General features: G+C 51.6%; 2 protein-coding genes across 3 annotated transcripts in view; one reads left to right on the plus strand and one right to left on the minus strand.

Moving 5' to 3' along the window:
* Positions 1–7,995, plus strand: part of MYBL2 (MYB proto-oncogene like 2) — a 28,194-nt gene extending 20,199 nt beyond the window's left edge. For both annotated transcript variants that reach the window (XM_067708189.1, XM_067708190.1), the window contains 6 exons: positions 394–533; positions 2,010–2,109; positions 3,891–4,004; positions 5,329–5,433; positions 6,731–6,877; positions 7,458–7,995. In XM_067708189.1, coding sequence (XP_067564290.1) covers positions 394–533; positions 2,010–2,109; positions 3,891–4,004; positions 5,329–5,433; positions 6,731–6,877; positions 7,458–7,586 — 735 coding nt within the window. In that variant the 3' untranslated portion in view covers positions 7,587–7,995. The remainder of the gene's footprint in view (positions 1–393; positions 534–2,009; positions 2,110–3,890; positions 4,005–5,328; positions 5,434–6,730; positions 6,878–7,457) is intronic.
* A 7,704-nt stretch (positions 7,996–15,699) lies between these two features.
* GTSF1L (gametocyte specific factor 1 like) lies at positions 15,700–16,165 on the minus strand. Its single transcript, XM_067705184.1, is given in 2 exon segments — positions 15,700–15,753; positions 15,755–16,165. Coding segments are annotated over 2 exon segments (465 nt in total).
* Positions 16,166–17,057: the final 892 nt, after the last annotated feature.

A 17,057-nucleotide genomic window follows, 5' to 3' on the forward strand; every position in this document is an offset into this window, starting at 1 on the left:
TTACATTTCAGAGGATCTGTGAAAACTATGTGAAATTCTCAGTGTGCAGTGCTCAGCTCTGGTGTGAGAGGGTGTGTCCAAGTGTTGATGTCACCATCTCCATCATCACTGACCCGCCTGTCGCAGTTCATTTAAGAGCTACTTTCTTTTCTGAAAAGGAGCTTCTCTCGGTCAGCTTCCTTTGCCTTAAGTACACCGTCAGCAGCACGTTGGGGGGTGGGAGATGGACCTCCCATCATCCTGGCAAAGCGAGGATTGGGTGATGCCCAGCCTGGGGTCTACATGGACCTGCTCAGTGGGTCCCTGCCCATCTGTCCTAGCCTCTGCTCTCTGGCACCTGCCGGTGGGCTCTGAGGTCATCACCTTGTCTTGTTTCCTTTGTCTTCCTGGCAGTTTCTGAACTTCTGGAACAAACAGGACACACTAGAGCTGGAGGGCCCCTCGCTGACGTCCACCCCCGTGTGCAGCCAGAAGGTGGTGGTCACCACGCCACTGCACCGGGATAAGACGCCCCTGCACCAGAAACACGCTGCGTGAGTGCTGTGCCCCTGCCCCACCTGCACTGGGCCTGCCCCTCCCCAAGCAGTGGCCGGCCTGGCGCAGGAGGTTCTCTGGGGGAGGGACCCCTTGGAAAACCACCTGAGACTCTGTTACAGGAAGACCGCCTCCTCCTGGTCACCACACCTCTTCACTTCCGTCAGGGTAGTCTGCTGCTTCACCTCTGTTCTAATTCTTTCTTTTTTTTTTTCTTTTTTTTGGCCGCGCCGCATGGCTTGAGGAATCTTAGTTCCCTGACCAGGGATTGAACCTGCGCCCTCGGCAGTGAAAGCACGCGGAATTCTAACCACTGGACCACTAGGGAATTCCCCGTTTTTTATTTTTTAACTTGCTGGTTTTCTAATCTCAGAAATGGAGAGAGTCCACACTGCCACGAAAAATTTAATCTCTGCATCCTTTATAAGTTTCAAGTGCAGATCTGCTGTGTTTGAGTAGCCCTGCGTGGAGGACAGAAGGGCCCCCGGTTCTCTCGTCTCTCTGGTGCTTAGTCAGGGGAGACGGCCGTGCCCCGCCTCCCGTGTGTGTGAAGCACAGCGTTTCACCTCCAGCCTGTACAGGTTGCTTACCTGCTTCTGTGGAGGTGCTCTCACAATAAGTTTCCTCCCTTGTGTCATCGTGACTCTTGAATTCCAGGTAGAGAGAGTTACTTAACTGGTCGTCTGCTTGTTACATGTGCCGGGGAAGAAGCATTGCTATTTATGTTTCAGCAGTTAAGTTGTAATTCAGGAATCAGTTCAGGAGTTTTAGTTCTTGTAATGATACGTAATTTCAGAAAAGATGTATGAATCGCTTGGTCAGAAGTCAGTCTCTCAAGAGTTGATCTAACATTTAACATAAGTAGGCTTCATGAGAAATGATTCTCCTTTCAAGCCGAAATCCTGGACTTCAAATCTAAGCTCTTAAACTTATGCTGGAAGCAAGAAAAAGAATTGATACTTAGATAACGTTTCATGAGAAATGATTCTCTATTCAAGCCAAAATCCTGGACTTGAAGTTCTTAAACAGACAGCTGGAACCACAAAAGGAGTCGCTGCTTCTCCGGAGAGAGGTTGGAGAGGGATGCGGTCTTCCTGGATCCCCACCTTCCTCGCCTCCCCCTTCTCTCGCTGGTTCTGCAGTGTGGCCACAGGCCGGCCTTGTTTTATGGAGAATCCTAGTGACAGCAGCCTTCTCAGTCGTTCTTCCAGCCTTTCGGGTGTGCTGGACCCTCTCAGACCCTTTCCCGTTTCTGAGGATAGCCCTTCCTCTCAGCCCCCGTAACTCCCTTCGGGGGTGGGGAGGTGGGTGTGTGGGCAAGTGTGATGGGAAGAGACTGTGTCCGGGGGTGGCCTCCCTGCTGCTGAGGCAGAGGTCTGGTGGAGGGCGGTGTGGGACTCACGGGCAGCCTGCAGCAGAGCAGCTGGTGTCTGCCCCCAGCCCCGTCGTGAAGCCGCCTCCTCTGTCCCCGGCAGGTTTGTAACCCCAGATCAGAAGTACTCCAGGGACAGCACTCCTCACACACCGACCCCGTTCAAGAACGCCCTGGAGAAGTACGGACCACTAAAGCCCCTGGTACGTGGTACGGCCGGGCTGGTCCTCCAGCCATTTACAGTTCACAGGGCCCCGTCCCTCTGAGATCTCATTAGATTCTCCCAACAGCCTTGAGAAGTTGCAGATACCCTAGTTTTACAAATGGGGCCCCCGGGGTGGAGTCACCAGTTCATCAGACCTCTCTTGAGCAGCTGCCACGTGCCAGGCGGTGCTGGGTGCTGGAGCCACGATGGCGTCCTGGTGAAGCTGGGAGTTTGGGGTGGTGGAAGCTGGCATTCAGCATGTAAGTGCATAAATGACTAAATACTCAGCACATGGCCATGCCAAGCGGAACATGGGCAGGAGTTGGGACGGAGAAGGACCTGCTCGGGCGCTGGGGCTGGTTCAGGAAAGTGGCGAATTGCTCCTCAAACCGAAGCCTTTTGACCAACTGCCCGTCCTTTGCAAAACACGGGAAAGCACTCGGGTGGGCTGGAGATGGCTCGCCAGTGAGAAGACACCTCCTGGCGTGCTTCCCCAGCAGTGTGAGAACGGCCCTTCTCCCCTGACTCTTCCTGGTTCGCGGGACGGTCCTGCTTTCCCCAAGGGCAAAAGAGAGAGCTGGCACCCCGGGTTTTCCGAAATAGGCTGTGTCTTAGAAACCAGCTGAAGGTGGGAGAAAGGCAGGTTGTGGAGAAGCATTTCCTGTGGACAAAGCCTGCAGCGAGCTCCCCTCCGTGCTCACCACGTGGGGTCTGGGTGGTGGAGCCGTGGTCTCCCCATGCTGGGATGCAGCTGGTGGAGTTGCACAGGCCCCAGGCCAGGCCCCAGTCAGCACTGCCCTTTCCTGTCTGAGTGGGGTTCGGCTCCCAGATACTAAGAGGTCTGCGTGCTCTCCAGGCACAGCTGGAGGGTGAATCTGCCCTTGGCAGCGATAGTTCAAGTACATGGGGGCTTTTATTATTATTTTTTAAATAAATTTATTAATTTCTTTATTTTTGGCTGCGTTGGGTCTTCGTGGCTGTGCGCGGGCTTTCTCTAGTTGTGGTGAGCGGGAGCTACTCTTTGTTGCTGTGCACAGGCTTCTCATTGCGGTGGCTTCTCTTGTGGAGCACGGGTTCTAGGCGCATGGACTTCAGTAGTTGCAGCACGTGGGCTCAGTAGTTGTGGCTCGCATGCTCAGTAGTTGTGGCGCCCGGGCTTAGTTGCTCCGCGGCATGTGGGATCGTCCCAGACCCAGGGCTCGAACCCGTGTCACCTTCATTGGCAGGCGGATTCTTAACCACTGCGCCACCAGGGAAGCCCACATGGGGGCTTTTAGAGTGACTTCTCGGGTGTTACTGTACCCTACACCTGCTGCTCAGTAGCTCTCTCCCTCCCCTGGTCTCTGCCGCCTGAGCCCCCAGGCCTGAGAAAGGGAAGTGGAATCAATGTCCCCATTACTGTGGCACTGAGGGGTGAAGGAGTTAGGGTTTTGAGTGCATCCAGGTTCTAACCTCACAGCTGTGTGGCCTTGGGCTGGGGTCTCGCCCTCTCTGAGCCTCCATTTCTACCTCGTGGAAGAGGTAGACAGCTATTTCCCCGGGTTGTGTGAGGTTGGCTGTGGTCAAGTGGGGACAGTCCGGGCTGTGCGGCTCTCGGTGAGCAGAGGCCAGTGTCCCAGGCAGGACAGTTAGTGGCCGTGAATACTGTGTGTGAGGCCAGTGTCCCGGCACTGGGCCTCCTCCCTGCTTTGCCTGGGTCTGCCCCGCCGCTCCCGTGAGCAGGCTCTGCCTGTGTCCTACGGTCTGGGTGCAGGGCCTCACTCACATCCCTGCCTGTAGCCCCAGACCCCGCACCTGGAGGAGGACTTGAAGGAGGTGCTGCGCTCTGAGGCCGGCATCGAGCTCATCATTGAGGATGAAGTGAGGCCCGAGAAGCAGAAGAGGAAGGCTGGGGTGAGTGGCTGGCCGAGCGGGGAGCGGGTCTGGTAGACATAAGGCACCAGGGGAAGTGGAACTGTGGCCCCGGCCCTTTGTTCCTGCAGAGTGGTTGTCCGTGAAACCAACCAACGTAAGGCCTTGGTGCCTGGGACCCTTCCCTCTTCCCCTTTGAACTGGTGCCTCACTTATTCAGCACTGTTTGGACCCCTCTGAAGCGGGCTCTGGGCTGGGGGTGGTCGTCAGAACAGTAAGCAAGACCCAGAGTGGTCGCTCCCTCCAGGAGTGCAATGGGTGGAAACGGCAAACACCCTAGTGCCTCAATACATACAGTGTTACGGGGGTAGAAAGGGCACAAAGAGGATCTCAAGGGAAATCCTTGGTATGGAGCCAGCCAGGTGTCCTGGCTGCATGAGCAGGTGGGGGACAGCGGGCTCCGGTGAGGTGGGGAGCTGCTCTGGGCAGGGCCGGGCCGTACTGGACAAGCTCTCCCGCCGCCGGGCACGTGGGGTTTCCCAGCAGCAGGTGGCTCCATGTCCCCTCTGTCTTTGTGCCCCTTTTTGTGCCCTCCTGGGGGCAGGGAAGACAGGAGTGTGCCGGGGTGGAGGGTGTGTCTTTGTGCCCCTTTCTCCCCAGGTGCCCTCCTGGGGGCAGGGAAGACGGGAGTGTGCTGGGGTAGAGGGTGGGTGGGAACGTGGGTGGCCAGGCTGGGAGGGACCCACTGGGCTGCGTCCCTGGGCGTGTACGTAGAGCATGGCCGGGACCCTCCGTGGCCTCTCTGTGTCCGAAGGTGGTTCTGAGCCGCGGTGGCACCTGTTTGGGGCACAGTGCTGGGTTGGGGGGTGAGTACTAGTCTCAGAGCCCCTCCCTGGCATTGGAGCTGACCCCTGGCCTGCTTATAGGAAGTGCGGGGGTGGGGCTGAGCATTCCTTTAACAGCCTGTGTCCTGTGGGGTCCCACATCTCCGTGTCACTCACCGGCAGGTAGGTGTTTTAGCTGTAACTTGGCTGTTTAGGGGAGCGTTTCGTGCAGTAGAGACTTGGGGGCTGCACTTGGTCCCTTTGGGGATGAGGTTGGGTGGAGGGTGGCGTTGGTGTCCTCAGTACCAACACTGAGCATCTGGCCGGGCAGTCTGCTCTGTGGGCAGAGTCTGCAGCAGGGCCAAAGTGTCCCGGTCCCCCCCCCGGCCCCCAGAAAATCCTCGCCAGCCGGGCATGCTCGAGGACTCCCCTGCACCAGGGCCTGGTTCTGTGACCAGGGCAGCTGGGGCAGGCGTCATCAGGCGCTGGTGGTGACCCAGGGGAATCCAAACGCCTGCCCTAAGCACCTCCTCCTCCCCCAGCTGCGGCGAAGCCCCATCAAGAAAGTCCGCAAGTCCCTGGCCCTCGACATTGTGGATGAGGACGTGAAGCTGATGATGTCCACACTGCCCAAGGCTCTGCCTTTGGTAAGGGGTCTGGGAGAGAAGCCATCCTGTGAGGCCACCTGCTCCTCCCCACCCGAGCTGCAGGAGGCTGGGGGGACAGAGTCTTCCTGGGGGCCTTCGCCTCTTGAGCCCTTTAGCCTGGAGAGGACCCTGGAGGTGGAGTCCGGTGATTCTCAGGCTGGGCTTCCACGTGCCGGGCTCAGCAGGGAGGGGGCAGCTGGGCACCACCCCCCTGGCTTCAGTCCAGACAGCCCTGCTTGTGTCTTTCACAGAAAGGTTTGTTTGGCAAGAGTTGCTTTGCTAGAACCCGTTTGACAGCCGTGGTTTCTGAGTCCCCAGCGCCTTCCCTTGCGTTCTGCTGCCGAGGGTGACCCAGGAGAGGGTTGGTGACGTGCCTCAGGGCATAGCCAGGGGATTGGGGCACCTCAGCTCTGGCATGGGTGCTTCCCAGTTCCCAGGCCAACCTCCAGCAAGGGGGCTGCTGCCTACACAGAGCCTGGGCCCCAGAAACCATGCCATGCTAGTGATCCCTTGCAGCAGACAGTGGGGTGAGCCTGTCTCCCACTGGTAGCAGACAGTGAGGGCTGTGGCAGAGCTCATGAGACAGCATTGCCTGACCAGCTCCTGCAGGTGCGCCTGCTGCTCTCGTAGCCCGTGCAGACAAACCTCCCTTTGGCCAGGCATCCCCGCCAGGCTGGGGACTCAGTGCCCGCCAGCCAGACCAGCCAGCATCGCCTTGGGCAAGTAGAATAATTAGCAGAAAGAGAAAAAGTTAGGGCAAGTGGTTAAGAGCAGAGGAGGTGGAGTGGGAGGCCTAGGGTGAGTCCTGACACCGGGCTCTGGTCTCTGGCATCTCTTAGGTCCCTGAGCCTCAGGTTCTTGCCTGTAATGAGGGCACTGAGCCCAGTAGGCTGTTAGGAGGGTAAAGGCCGGTCCGGGAGTCCTGGGGTGCTTTGTGCAGCTCCCAGTGAGTTCCAGTCGACGCCGGCACCTCTGGGTGTTTCTGGTCCCAGGAGAAGCTGGAGCATCTTCGTCTCCACCTGGGACGGGGAGGAACCAGATTCATGTAGAAAGGCACCAGCATTATTGGGCGTTTACTAGGTGCCAGGCTCTGAAACAGGTACTTTACAGCTGTTTTCCTACTGAATCTTTAAATGAATTCCCATCTGGAAGAGGAAACTGAGGCTTAGAGAAGGAATATCCTGCCCAAGATCCCAGCAGAGGTGGTGGTGCTGGAATGTGCCTGCTGTTTTGTTTTCTCCTTCCCACAAAGAGCTCATGGCAAAACGTTGAGCCTTCGATTTGGTTTTGGTTTCAGCCAACCAACATCCCACCAGGCTCCTCTGGCCTCACCCCGTCGGGCAGCAGAGAGGACAGCAGCCTGCTCAACGAGGGCTTCCTGCAGGCCAAGCCCGAGAAGCCGGCGGCCCAGAAGCCCCGAGGCCACTTTCTAACTCCTGCCCCTGTGAGTGCATCCTCCTTGGACCCTTGCTCTGTGCGCTTCACACCTCAGGGCCTTTGCACAGGCTTTGCCTCTTCCTGATTAACCTGGGCTTCACATCTCTGTCCAGACGTCACTCCCTCAGGGAATCTGTGTACTAGAGACCACGCCCTCCACTAAGCCCCCCCTTCATGATGTGGCCTCACTCGTAATTAAGACATTGTCTCTGTGACTTCTGTCCTTGAAGGCAGGTGTGCCCTGCCTGCTCCTCTCACCATCTGCACAGGTCAACCCCTCTCTGCTCCTCACCAGCCTGCGTGGCTGTAGCTTTTCCTCATGCGGAGGCTGGTGCCGCGTAGTAGGGGTGGGGGTGGGGGGGCTTGTGTCCTGGTCTAGCCTCCTTGCTCTACATCTGAGGACTCCCAGAGATGGGAGTGACTTCCCCAGGTCCACCAGGAAGGTGCAGTGAGCACAGAAAGACTTGTGGCTTCTAGAGGGAGGGAGTGTCATAGAAATGTCCCCACCCCTCCCCGACCAGAGTCGCCAGGCTTCCCTGGGAGCACGCTGCCCCTGCCTGGATGGTAACCCTTTTGCCTCCTCCCAGATGACCAGTGCCTGGAAGGTGGTGGCCTGCGGGGGGACCAGGGACCAGCTCTTCATGCAGGAGAAAGCCCGGCAGCTCCTGGGCCGCCTGAAGCCCAGCCACACATCTCGGACCCTCATCTTGTCTTAGGGGCTTGGCAGTCACGAGCCCATTCTCATGTTTACAGGGGGCTGGGGGGCCGAGTCTAGGCTGTGAATTTGAGAATCACACAAAGATGACCGCCTGCAGGGAGCCTTCTGCCGCCGGCCCCTCCCCAGACTGCTCAGGTGGAGACAGAGCAGGGCCACCCACTGTCCTGTCTCCGAGTCCGGCTGCAGCTGCGGGCGATTCCTGGTGCTAACAGAACAAAGTCCCACCTCTGAGCTGGCCCAGCCCTCCCCCCGGTGCCACAAGGAGCCCCGTTAGCTTCTCCCAAGCCCTGGTCAGGCCTGGCCTCATCTCAGACCCCTGCTTAGGACAGGGGATGCGGCCAGCGTGCTCCTTCCTTCAACCAGTTGTTACATTTTCTTGAAAGAATAAAAGTTGTTTTTCTCCTGTGCTCTGGACCCCACCTTCCTCCTGGATCCTGCTTGTGCTTCCCTGGTGACAGTGCTTCCCTGGTGACTGTCCTTAGGGCCCTGAGGGATGCGGGGACCGGGGCCCTCATCATCAGAGTGCAACCTTGTCTGCACAGCCCAGGCCTGGGTCTCCGGACTCTGTTGCCCCCAGGGACCCAATGTGCTGGAGGCAGTTTTCTCTGTACCCAGTGGGTGTTTCTCAAAGCTCTGAGGACTTGGGGAAGGGGTGGGGCAGTGGTTGGCCCTTGCCGTGGGTGGTGGTTGGCTGAAGTGGCCTGTGATGAGCCCCACCCCCAGATCAGGCTGGTAAACAAGGAGTGACCGGCAGCTGGGCAGAACCTTCTGGCCACGGTGGCCCTAACTTCCCACGGCCAAGGCAGCAGTTCCAGCCTGGGCTCTGGACCCTGGTCATGGCCCAGTGCACAGACTGTGGCACTTGACTGGTGGCCGGGAAGAGTCCCTGGGGACTGAAGAGGGGCGTGTGTCTGATTTAGAGGGGTCTAAATCAGGGAGTGATGTTTTCAGCAGTGGGGTCCATCTGACAGGGCATGTGACCATCCCCGCGGGCTGCGGTCTCAGTTCACCGCAGGACGGCATCTGTCTGGGCAGCCCGGTATCCACACCCTGCTTCAGTGCCTCTGGTTCCCAAGGGAGACTTGGGGGCAGGTCCTCTTGCCTGGGGTCCCCAGCCTCTAAAGAGAGGACTGGGAGTTAGGACGCCAGCGTTCAAGTCTGCCTGACTGACACAGCCCTGTCCTGTCGGCTGCACACCGGGTTCTGTGACTCAGCATTGAGCCCTCCCCAGGCAGCCCCTGTCGGTCACACGTAGCCAAGCCTGGTTTGAGCCTGGCTGCGTCCTGGTCCCCGTTTGAGACCCGTGACGGGCCTCTACCCTTCCCACCTGCCTCCTGCCCACGTGGCTGAGCTGGACACTCCAGCCAATCCCATGGCTGGGCTATGCCAGCTTCACGCCCCTGTGCATTTGCTGATTTCTTGGCCTGGACGCCCCTCTGCCCACCTTCAAATCCCTTCCTCTGGTGACCCAGGCGCTGTCACTGACTGCTCCCCACAGGGCTGTTGGCATTGATGGGTGACCTGCCCTGCAGTGAGGGTGGGGGCAGGGGGGTACCTTTGTCTCTAGGAGGTCATACTGTGTGGAACACCCACGTCAGACCCAGATGCAGCGTGCCTGGGGACCACTTGGGATTCCCCCCACCGGGGTCATCATAAGCTCCTGGGGGTGATTCACAGTGGACTGGCCTGCAACCTGCCAGGGGCGTCTGCCCAGCGACACCCTCCCCACTGTCCTCCCCACCCACTGGGGCGTTACCCTGAGGCTCTTACCTGTCCCCCAAGCAAGGTGGCTGCGGTCACTGCAGACCTGTTAGCTTGCCCTGGGGCTGTTCTCTGCTTTGTGCCTGAAATAAACACGCATCCAGCGTCCCTCCAACCACTGCCTCCCCACCCCCACCCCCGGCTTCGGATGAGGCATGCTTCTTTCTGGTGTTGAGGATACGAGAGCAAAAAAAACAAAGAAAAATACCCCACCGACTCCACCCCCAAACAACCTTACTCTTCTGGAGCTTAGACTCTAGAGAGGGCAGACAGATAGATCTATATATAACATGCCAGAGGCAACAGGGGCTCCGAAAAAAACAGCAGAGGAGCAATAGCATGGGGGCTGGGCTGTCTGCTAAGAGGCAGGTTTGAGAGAAGGTCTGTCCACCATGTGGACAGGGAGGGAAGAGCCCACTTGGGAAGGGTGGATTGGGTGCCACCGCAAGGGTGCTGAGGGCCCCGCTTGTGGTTTGACCATGAGGTTGGGGACCACAGTGCTCCAGCGGGGCCGGCAGCCTGGGGAGCTTGACTATCCCCGCTCAGCCGGAGCCCGGTGTTTTCCAGGCCAGAGTGACAAGCAAGAGGGAAATAGCCAGCAAGGAGCCGAGGTGCCCATCTAAATGCCCAGCAGTGAGAGTGATGGATCGTATGGCATTCCTATTTTTTTTCCTATTTTGAGTTTATGTTTTGTTTCAATTAGGTTTTGGGTACTCGCCGAAAAGCTGGGCTGTTAAAGCCTTTGCAAGGATGGTGCAACTCTATCGCCACCTGGTGGCCATTGGCGTGTTTGCAGCAGCAGGTAAAGTGAGCCATAGAAGTTTCTTGAAGTGCTTGGTAGGTCTTTGAAGCATTTTTCTGATTTTCAGGCCCCTTCTTCAGCATCCATCATCAAGCAGTTGTCTGGCCTTTGCTTGAACTCGTCCACTGAAGGGGAGAGGTGGCTCTTACTTGGCAGCCAGCTCCGTTGTTGGACAGCAATTGCGAAGATAACGATGCTTTTACCCAGAGAAGAAAATGTCCCCCTTGTAATATCAAAAGCAATAGGAAAGCTGGTGGGTGGGGAAATCAGGCTCTCAGGACAGGTAGCCGATAGGCCAGGATAAGCTTGGGAGTATGATTGCTTGAATGAGCCACTTTCTCAGCAGACCCCAGTGAGAAGATTTTCTATGTTCCAGCTATTTCCAGAGATCACCAAGGCTCTGATGCAGTCATGACAGTGATTTAACCCCCTCTAAGATAGATTTTATGTTTCCACCCTTGGCTGGATGTGTTTGAGAGCAACTAAAGCTGAGTTTCGATGTGAGTTGAAAATCGAATTTTTCACTGATACAGACCAGTGGTCTCAAGCTGGTCAGGACGCTGTTTTGTATATTAACTAGGGCTGACCTATAGGTATTTGGGTTATAGTACGTAATGAACGGGACAGTCTGACAAGGACAGGTACAGAGCCTGAGTCTCAAATGCTCTTCAGAAAGGCATGGGGGATGTCCTTCTCCCTGAGTAGCAGGCCTGGTACCCAGTAGGTGCTAATTGATACCTCATCCTGCCATGATGTGATGTGGCCAAGAGGGAAGCCTAGGGCAGCTAGGACTAGACGAGTAGGGAAGCCTTCATGGTTTTTTAGTGTTGATTCCTAGCTTAATTCTTCTGTGTTCAGGGAGCAGAGTCTCTGTGACTTCAAATCTTTGAAATGTGTTGAAATTTGCCTTTTCTGGTCAAGCATATCATCAATTCTGTCAGTGTTAGGCACTGGGAAAAAACGTGAGGTCTGCAGGCACTGGTGGCGGTGTCCCTTTTTTCTTTTTTCTGCTTTTTTTTTGTGGACCTAGATTAGCCAACTCCCAAATGACACATGATAAGAATGTTGTTTGAAGCCACTGAATGTTGGAGTGGTTTGTTACACAGCATTAATGTGACAATAACTAGCCGATAGGAAGGTAGCTTGTGTCAGCTAAAGAACCCTGAGGAAATGAACAGTGCACGGTGGGCTCAACAGCGTGGAGGAGAAACTTAGGAGACCAGGAACTTTGTTGGAAATAAGTGGGAGGAAGGATTCCGGAATCCAGAGCCATTGTGAGGATGACTGTGTCTTGATTGTTACCCAGGACACCTGGCAAGCTTTCCAGGGGTTTCCTGGTAGCCATGGATAAAGCTCTGACTTTGGATCAGACAGACCTGGATGTGAATCCCAGCCTGGCTCTTTCCTGCTCTGAGCCTTGGAGTTCTTGGCTATAAAATGGGAGAACCCTTAACCTTCCAGAGTTATTGAAGGGGTTGGGTAGAACACTGGCACACACTTGGGGCTCAGAAAACATGGGCTCTTACGATATTATTACAAAATGCTTTCTCATTTCTTTCTGTCCACAAGAACCCTGCAAACGAGAAGATAGTGTCCATGTTTCAGTTGACTGTTCTGAGCAGAAGTTACTAGAACGTGGTCAAGTCAGGACTTGAGCCCAGTTAAGGCCAGCACTTTAGTGCCCTGTTTCGTGTAACCATCTGTTTCGTAGCCAGGGAATCAGAAGCAGTAGAGAAAGCATCTACGTTAGGTATAGGTTCAATTTCTCAAGACTTTCCATGGAATTTCAACATACAGGACAATACACAGATCCCAAGTGATCAGCTGGATGAATTTTCACAAAGTGAACACACTCAGGTAACCAGTATGGTGATTGAGAAATAGACCATGACCAGCACCCCAGAACCCCCCTCCCTACCCCACCAAGGGTAACCACCATCCTGAATTCAAACACCATCGAGTTATCTTACTTTTTCCAAAACAACATTGTGTAAACTGAATTTCGCTTTATGTGAAACTACCCGTGCTGACTGGGTAGTTATAGTTGGTTCATTCTCATGACTGTATTGTGTTTCATTGTGGGACATTTCCATACTACGCCCGTTTCTCCTGAAGGACAGGTGGAGTGTTTTCAGGTTGGCATTATAAATAGTGCTGCTGTGAACAGCTGTCCTCATCTTTTGGCAAACTCACGTACATATTTCTGGTTTCTACAAATTTAGGAGTAGAGCTGCTGCGGATCGGTTCAATTTCATTAGGCCACTTGCCACTTACTAGCTTTGTGAACCAAGGCAAGTTAATGAGCTTCTTTGAGACACTTTTCACGTCTGTATATTGGAAATAAAAGTACTTTCCCCTCAGGATTGTGCCTGGGACAAGGCACCTGCCCCAGGGTCGCCCCCCTTTCTTTCCTCCTTCCTCTGCTGTGCCAGAGCCCCCTCTGCCTGAGCACATGGCTTTTCTGCCAGGCTCCTCCTTTGCCAGGAATCCTCAAACATGAGATTGGAAAGTTCGCCCGCTACCCAGGGCTGCGGGGCCTACCTTTCCCCAGCCCATTCAGCTCTGATTCAATCACTGGCACCCAGCCCAGCACTGGCTTGCTGTGGTCACTGTCACCGCTCGCTAACAAGTGTTTTTTTAATTTATTTATTTTTGGCCGCCCTGTGTCTTCGTTACCACGTGCCAGTTTTTCTCTTGTTGCAGCGAGCTGGGGCTACTCTTTGTTGCGGTGCGCGGGCTTCTCATTGCGGTGGCTTCTCTTGTTGCGGAGCACCACCTCTAGGCGCGCGGGCTTCAGTAGTTGTGGCTCGCGGGCTCTAGAGCACAGGCTCAGTAGTTGTGGCTTACGGGCTTAGTTGTTCCGCGGCATGTGGGATCTTACCAGACCAGGGCTCGAGCCCGTGTCACCTGCATCGGCAGGCGGATTCTCAACCACCGCGCCACCAGGGAAGCACTCAGCAAAACTAAGAAATTCACATCAGTAGAATGCTGTTAACTAAACTACAGGCTTTATTTTTATTTCACCAAGTTTTCCACTAATATCTTTTTCTGTTCCAGAATCCAACCCAGGATACCACATTGCATTCAGTATATATATATATATATATATATATATATACACATACACTATATACATGCATATATAGTTTATCTTACTATCTCTCTTATTTTTATATAAATTTGAAATCTTCTATAATATATATTTAAAATATATATTGCATATAAATATATATTTATATATTTAAACCTCTTAATTAAAAATATACATTTGTAATAATATATAATATACATTTGTACATAATATATAATATAATATATATATGCTTAAATTTTTAAAAATTGAAGTATAGTTGATTTACAATATTGTGTTAGCTTCTGGTATACCGCAAAGTGATTCAGTTTTATATATATATATATATATATATATATATATATTCTTTTTCATATTCTTTTCCATTATAGTTTATTATAAGATATTGAATATAGTTCCCTGTGCTATACAGTAGGACCTTGCTGTTTATCTATTTTATGTATAATAATTTGTACCTGCCAATCCCAAACTCTGAATTTATCCCTCCCCCAATATATATTTTTTATAATATATCTAATATATTTTATATATTAGATATAATAGTAAATATATTATAAAAATATATTAAAATATATTTTAAAACTATTTTTATTATGGAAGATTTCAAATTTATATATGTATTTTTAAAACTTTTTATTAAAATAGATAATATATGTAATTTATATAAAATATATAATATTGTATGATATATCTTTATATTAAAATATATTGTAAATATATTAAAATATATTTTAAACTATTTTTATTATGTAAGATTTCAAATTTATATAAAAATAGGGAATAGTAAAATGGTAAAATAAACACATTTATATAAAAGTAGAGAGAATGTAAAATTTATTCTTTACTCAGCTCCAACAATAACTAACTCATGACCAATTTGTTTTATTCATTCCCCAAACCAAATTACTCTTTTTTTCCTGGTCTTGTTTTTTTTTGTTTGTTTTGTTTGCGGTACGCGGGCCTCTCACTGTTGTGGCCTCTCCCGTTGCGGAGCACAGGCTCCGGACGCACAGGCTCAGTGGTCATGGCTCACGGGCCCAGCCGCTCCGCGGCACGTGGAATCTTCCTGGACCGGGGCACGAACCCATGTTCCCTGCATCGGCAGGCGGACTCTCAACCAGTGCGCCACCAGGGAAGCCCTCCTGGTCTTGGTGACCTATAGTTTGCAGCTATATGCCCTACACACCACTTTCTTATTTCACCTACTTCCTATGTGGCAATTCTCTAGTCCAAGCATTTTATTAACCATGGAATTTCAAGGGCCAACACCCAGAACTTCTCCTTTTTTCCAAGAAGAAATCTTTATGTAACACTTTGTAGAAACAGTTGAAGGGGCCAGGGGTGACAAAGTTATGAGTACTTAAAAAAAACTTAGCAGTTAAGACTTCCTTCTGAAAAATTTCAAAAGATTTAAGTCTTTTGCTGTTTTAGAAAAAATGTGTATTTTAATTTTTTGACCAGATGATGCATTCAAGTGTGTTCATATATAAAAGTTACTATAGGTAAAAACTCTCTCTTCCCTGTCCTGCAATCACCTAGTTGTCTTCCCTGGGGCAGCTGACGTTAGGGAAGAGGGCAGCACATATTTTCTGTAAGGGATCAGACAGTGAACTTTTCAGGCTTTGTGGGAAGACCCCTGTACTAATGTACCCTTGAAGAGAAATTCTATGCCAAGTACAAGCACATCCTTACACAGTCCTCTTCCACAAATCTACAAAAACAGTGACATGGACTTGGCTTTGATCAGTTGCAGTAGGGCTTGGCATACAACAGACCACAGGCCAAATCCAGCCCATCACCGGTTTCTGTAAACAGTTCTGTTCGTGGTCTACATATTTCCTGTGGCTGCTGTCATGTTACCAAGGCAGAGCTGAATAGTTGTGACAGAGACCATATGACTCGCAAAGCCTGAAATATTTACTCTCTGGCCTTTTATAGAAAAAGTGTGCTCGTCTCTGAGTTAAACAACATGTCTTAGCCTTTCCACGTCTTACGAAAGAGTGTCCTCGCTCTTTTTTCACGGCAGCATCCTATCTCATCACCTGGCGGCACCATAATTTATTTCATCAAATACTCCCAACGGATATTTAGATCAGTTCGGACCTTTTGCTGCTACACATGATGCTGCCATGAATACCCTTGTTCTTACCTCATTGTCCACATGTGTGAATATATTACAGGATGAAAACCCAGAAGTAGAATTACTCCATCACGTTGATAATTTTTATAGCTATTGTCAAATTGCCCTCCAGCGAAGTTTACCAACTTACGTTCTCTTACCAATGTTATGAAAGTGCCCATTTTGTCCCATTTTTGTCAGCAGAGTGTTATTAAACCTATCTGTTAGGTAAAAAGGAGCATCCCACTGTAGTTGACTTTGTATGCCTTTTATTCTGGTGAGTTGCATCTCCTTTCATGCATTTAAGACGCCTGCATCTCCTTTCTGCGGCTGGCGGTTTACTCTCCTGGTCTGATGATCTTCTGGCGGGGGGGTCAGGGATGGGGTGTGGTCCTCTCTCTCTGACTCTCTCGCGTCGATTTCACAAGTAAGCTTTTGGGGAACAAAAGTCTTAAGGACAAACATGGGGTGGGAATTCGTGCTATCTACATTCCAGACATCAGAGTTGGGGAGCCAGCGGGACACTGGAGGGGTGTTTCCGTTCTGCTCTGAACTCGGAAGGCTGAACTTCAGAAGGCTCAAGCTGTCCTCTTCCTCCACTGTGCTTCTGTTGACACAGGCAGCCTCATGCTCCTCCAGCTTTTTGATGGGGAACACGTGGCAGGCGTTGTATTTGCAGCTGGCCATCTTTTTAGCTTTTTTGGGGTTCTTTCTCCTGCATGATGCCAGGTGGTATTGAAATCTTCTGAGTGGGATTCGGTGTTGAGGGTTGTAAGGGCAAATTTGTAAGGCTTCTGGCTCCATGGGAAATAGTTCTTGAAGCAGAGGAGTCCGATGCCCGGAGTCAGAATGAAACGTCCTTCGTGGAAAAACCCTTTGGTAAGAAAGACGGAGCAGTCCTCTGCCAGCGTTGGCCCTTGGAGCTCTGTTGGCGCATGTCAGAACAACCTGTGCTCCCTGCTCTTTGAGACCACGAGCGGTGGGTTGAAGAAGGACAAGGGGCTATTAGGAGCAGCTGCACAGAGAGCAGACAGTCATCAAATGGCACATGAGACAGAAGAACCACACAAAACAGATGCAAGAGCCCAAACCACAGCAGCCCCTCAGGCAGGTGAAGAAGGTATGTGGCAGCCCGCCCTTGCCTCTGACTCAAACTATGTGATGTCTCGGGGCAGTCACGGACAGTCACAATGGGCAGCGTGTGTCATCAGAAAGAGGCTGCTTGTTGCCCATCGCTTTCAAGGGACAAGGTGGGCTTGGGGGAAGCTGCCATTCAAAACTGTTGTCTTTTTCTTAAATTGAAGTATAGTTGATTTATAATATTGTGTTAGTTTCTGGTGTACAGCAAAGTGATTCAGATATATATATATATCTGAATATATATATATATATATATTCTTTTCCATTATGGTTTATTACAGGATATTGAATATAGTTCTCTGTGCTATACAGTGAGACCTTGTTGTTTATCTATTTTATATATAATAATTTGTATCTGCTAATCCCAAACTCCTAATTTATTATTTACCTGTCTTTAAACCTACATGTTTAATATAATTTCTGATATATTTGGGTTTAAACCTACCATCTTATTTTGTGCTCCCTAGCCTACTCTTTGGTTCATTTTTTTTCTCCTTTCTTCCCTTATTTTAAATAGACGTTAAAAAAAACCTTCCCATTTCTTTCACTATTTTGT

Source organism: Pseudorca crassidens, chromosome 15 (assembly GCF_039906515.1).
Source record: "Pseudorca crassidens isolate mPseCra1 chromosome 15, mPseCra1.hap1, whole genome shotgun sequence".
NCBI classification, from domain to species: Eukaryota; Metazoa; Chordata; class Mammalia; order Artiodactyla; family Delphinidae; genus Pseudorca; species Pseudorca crassidens.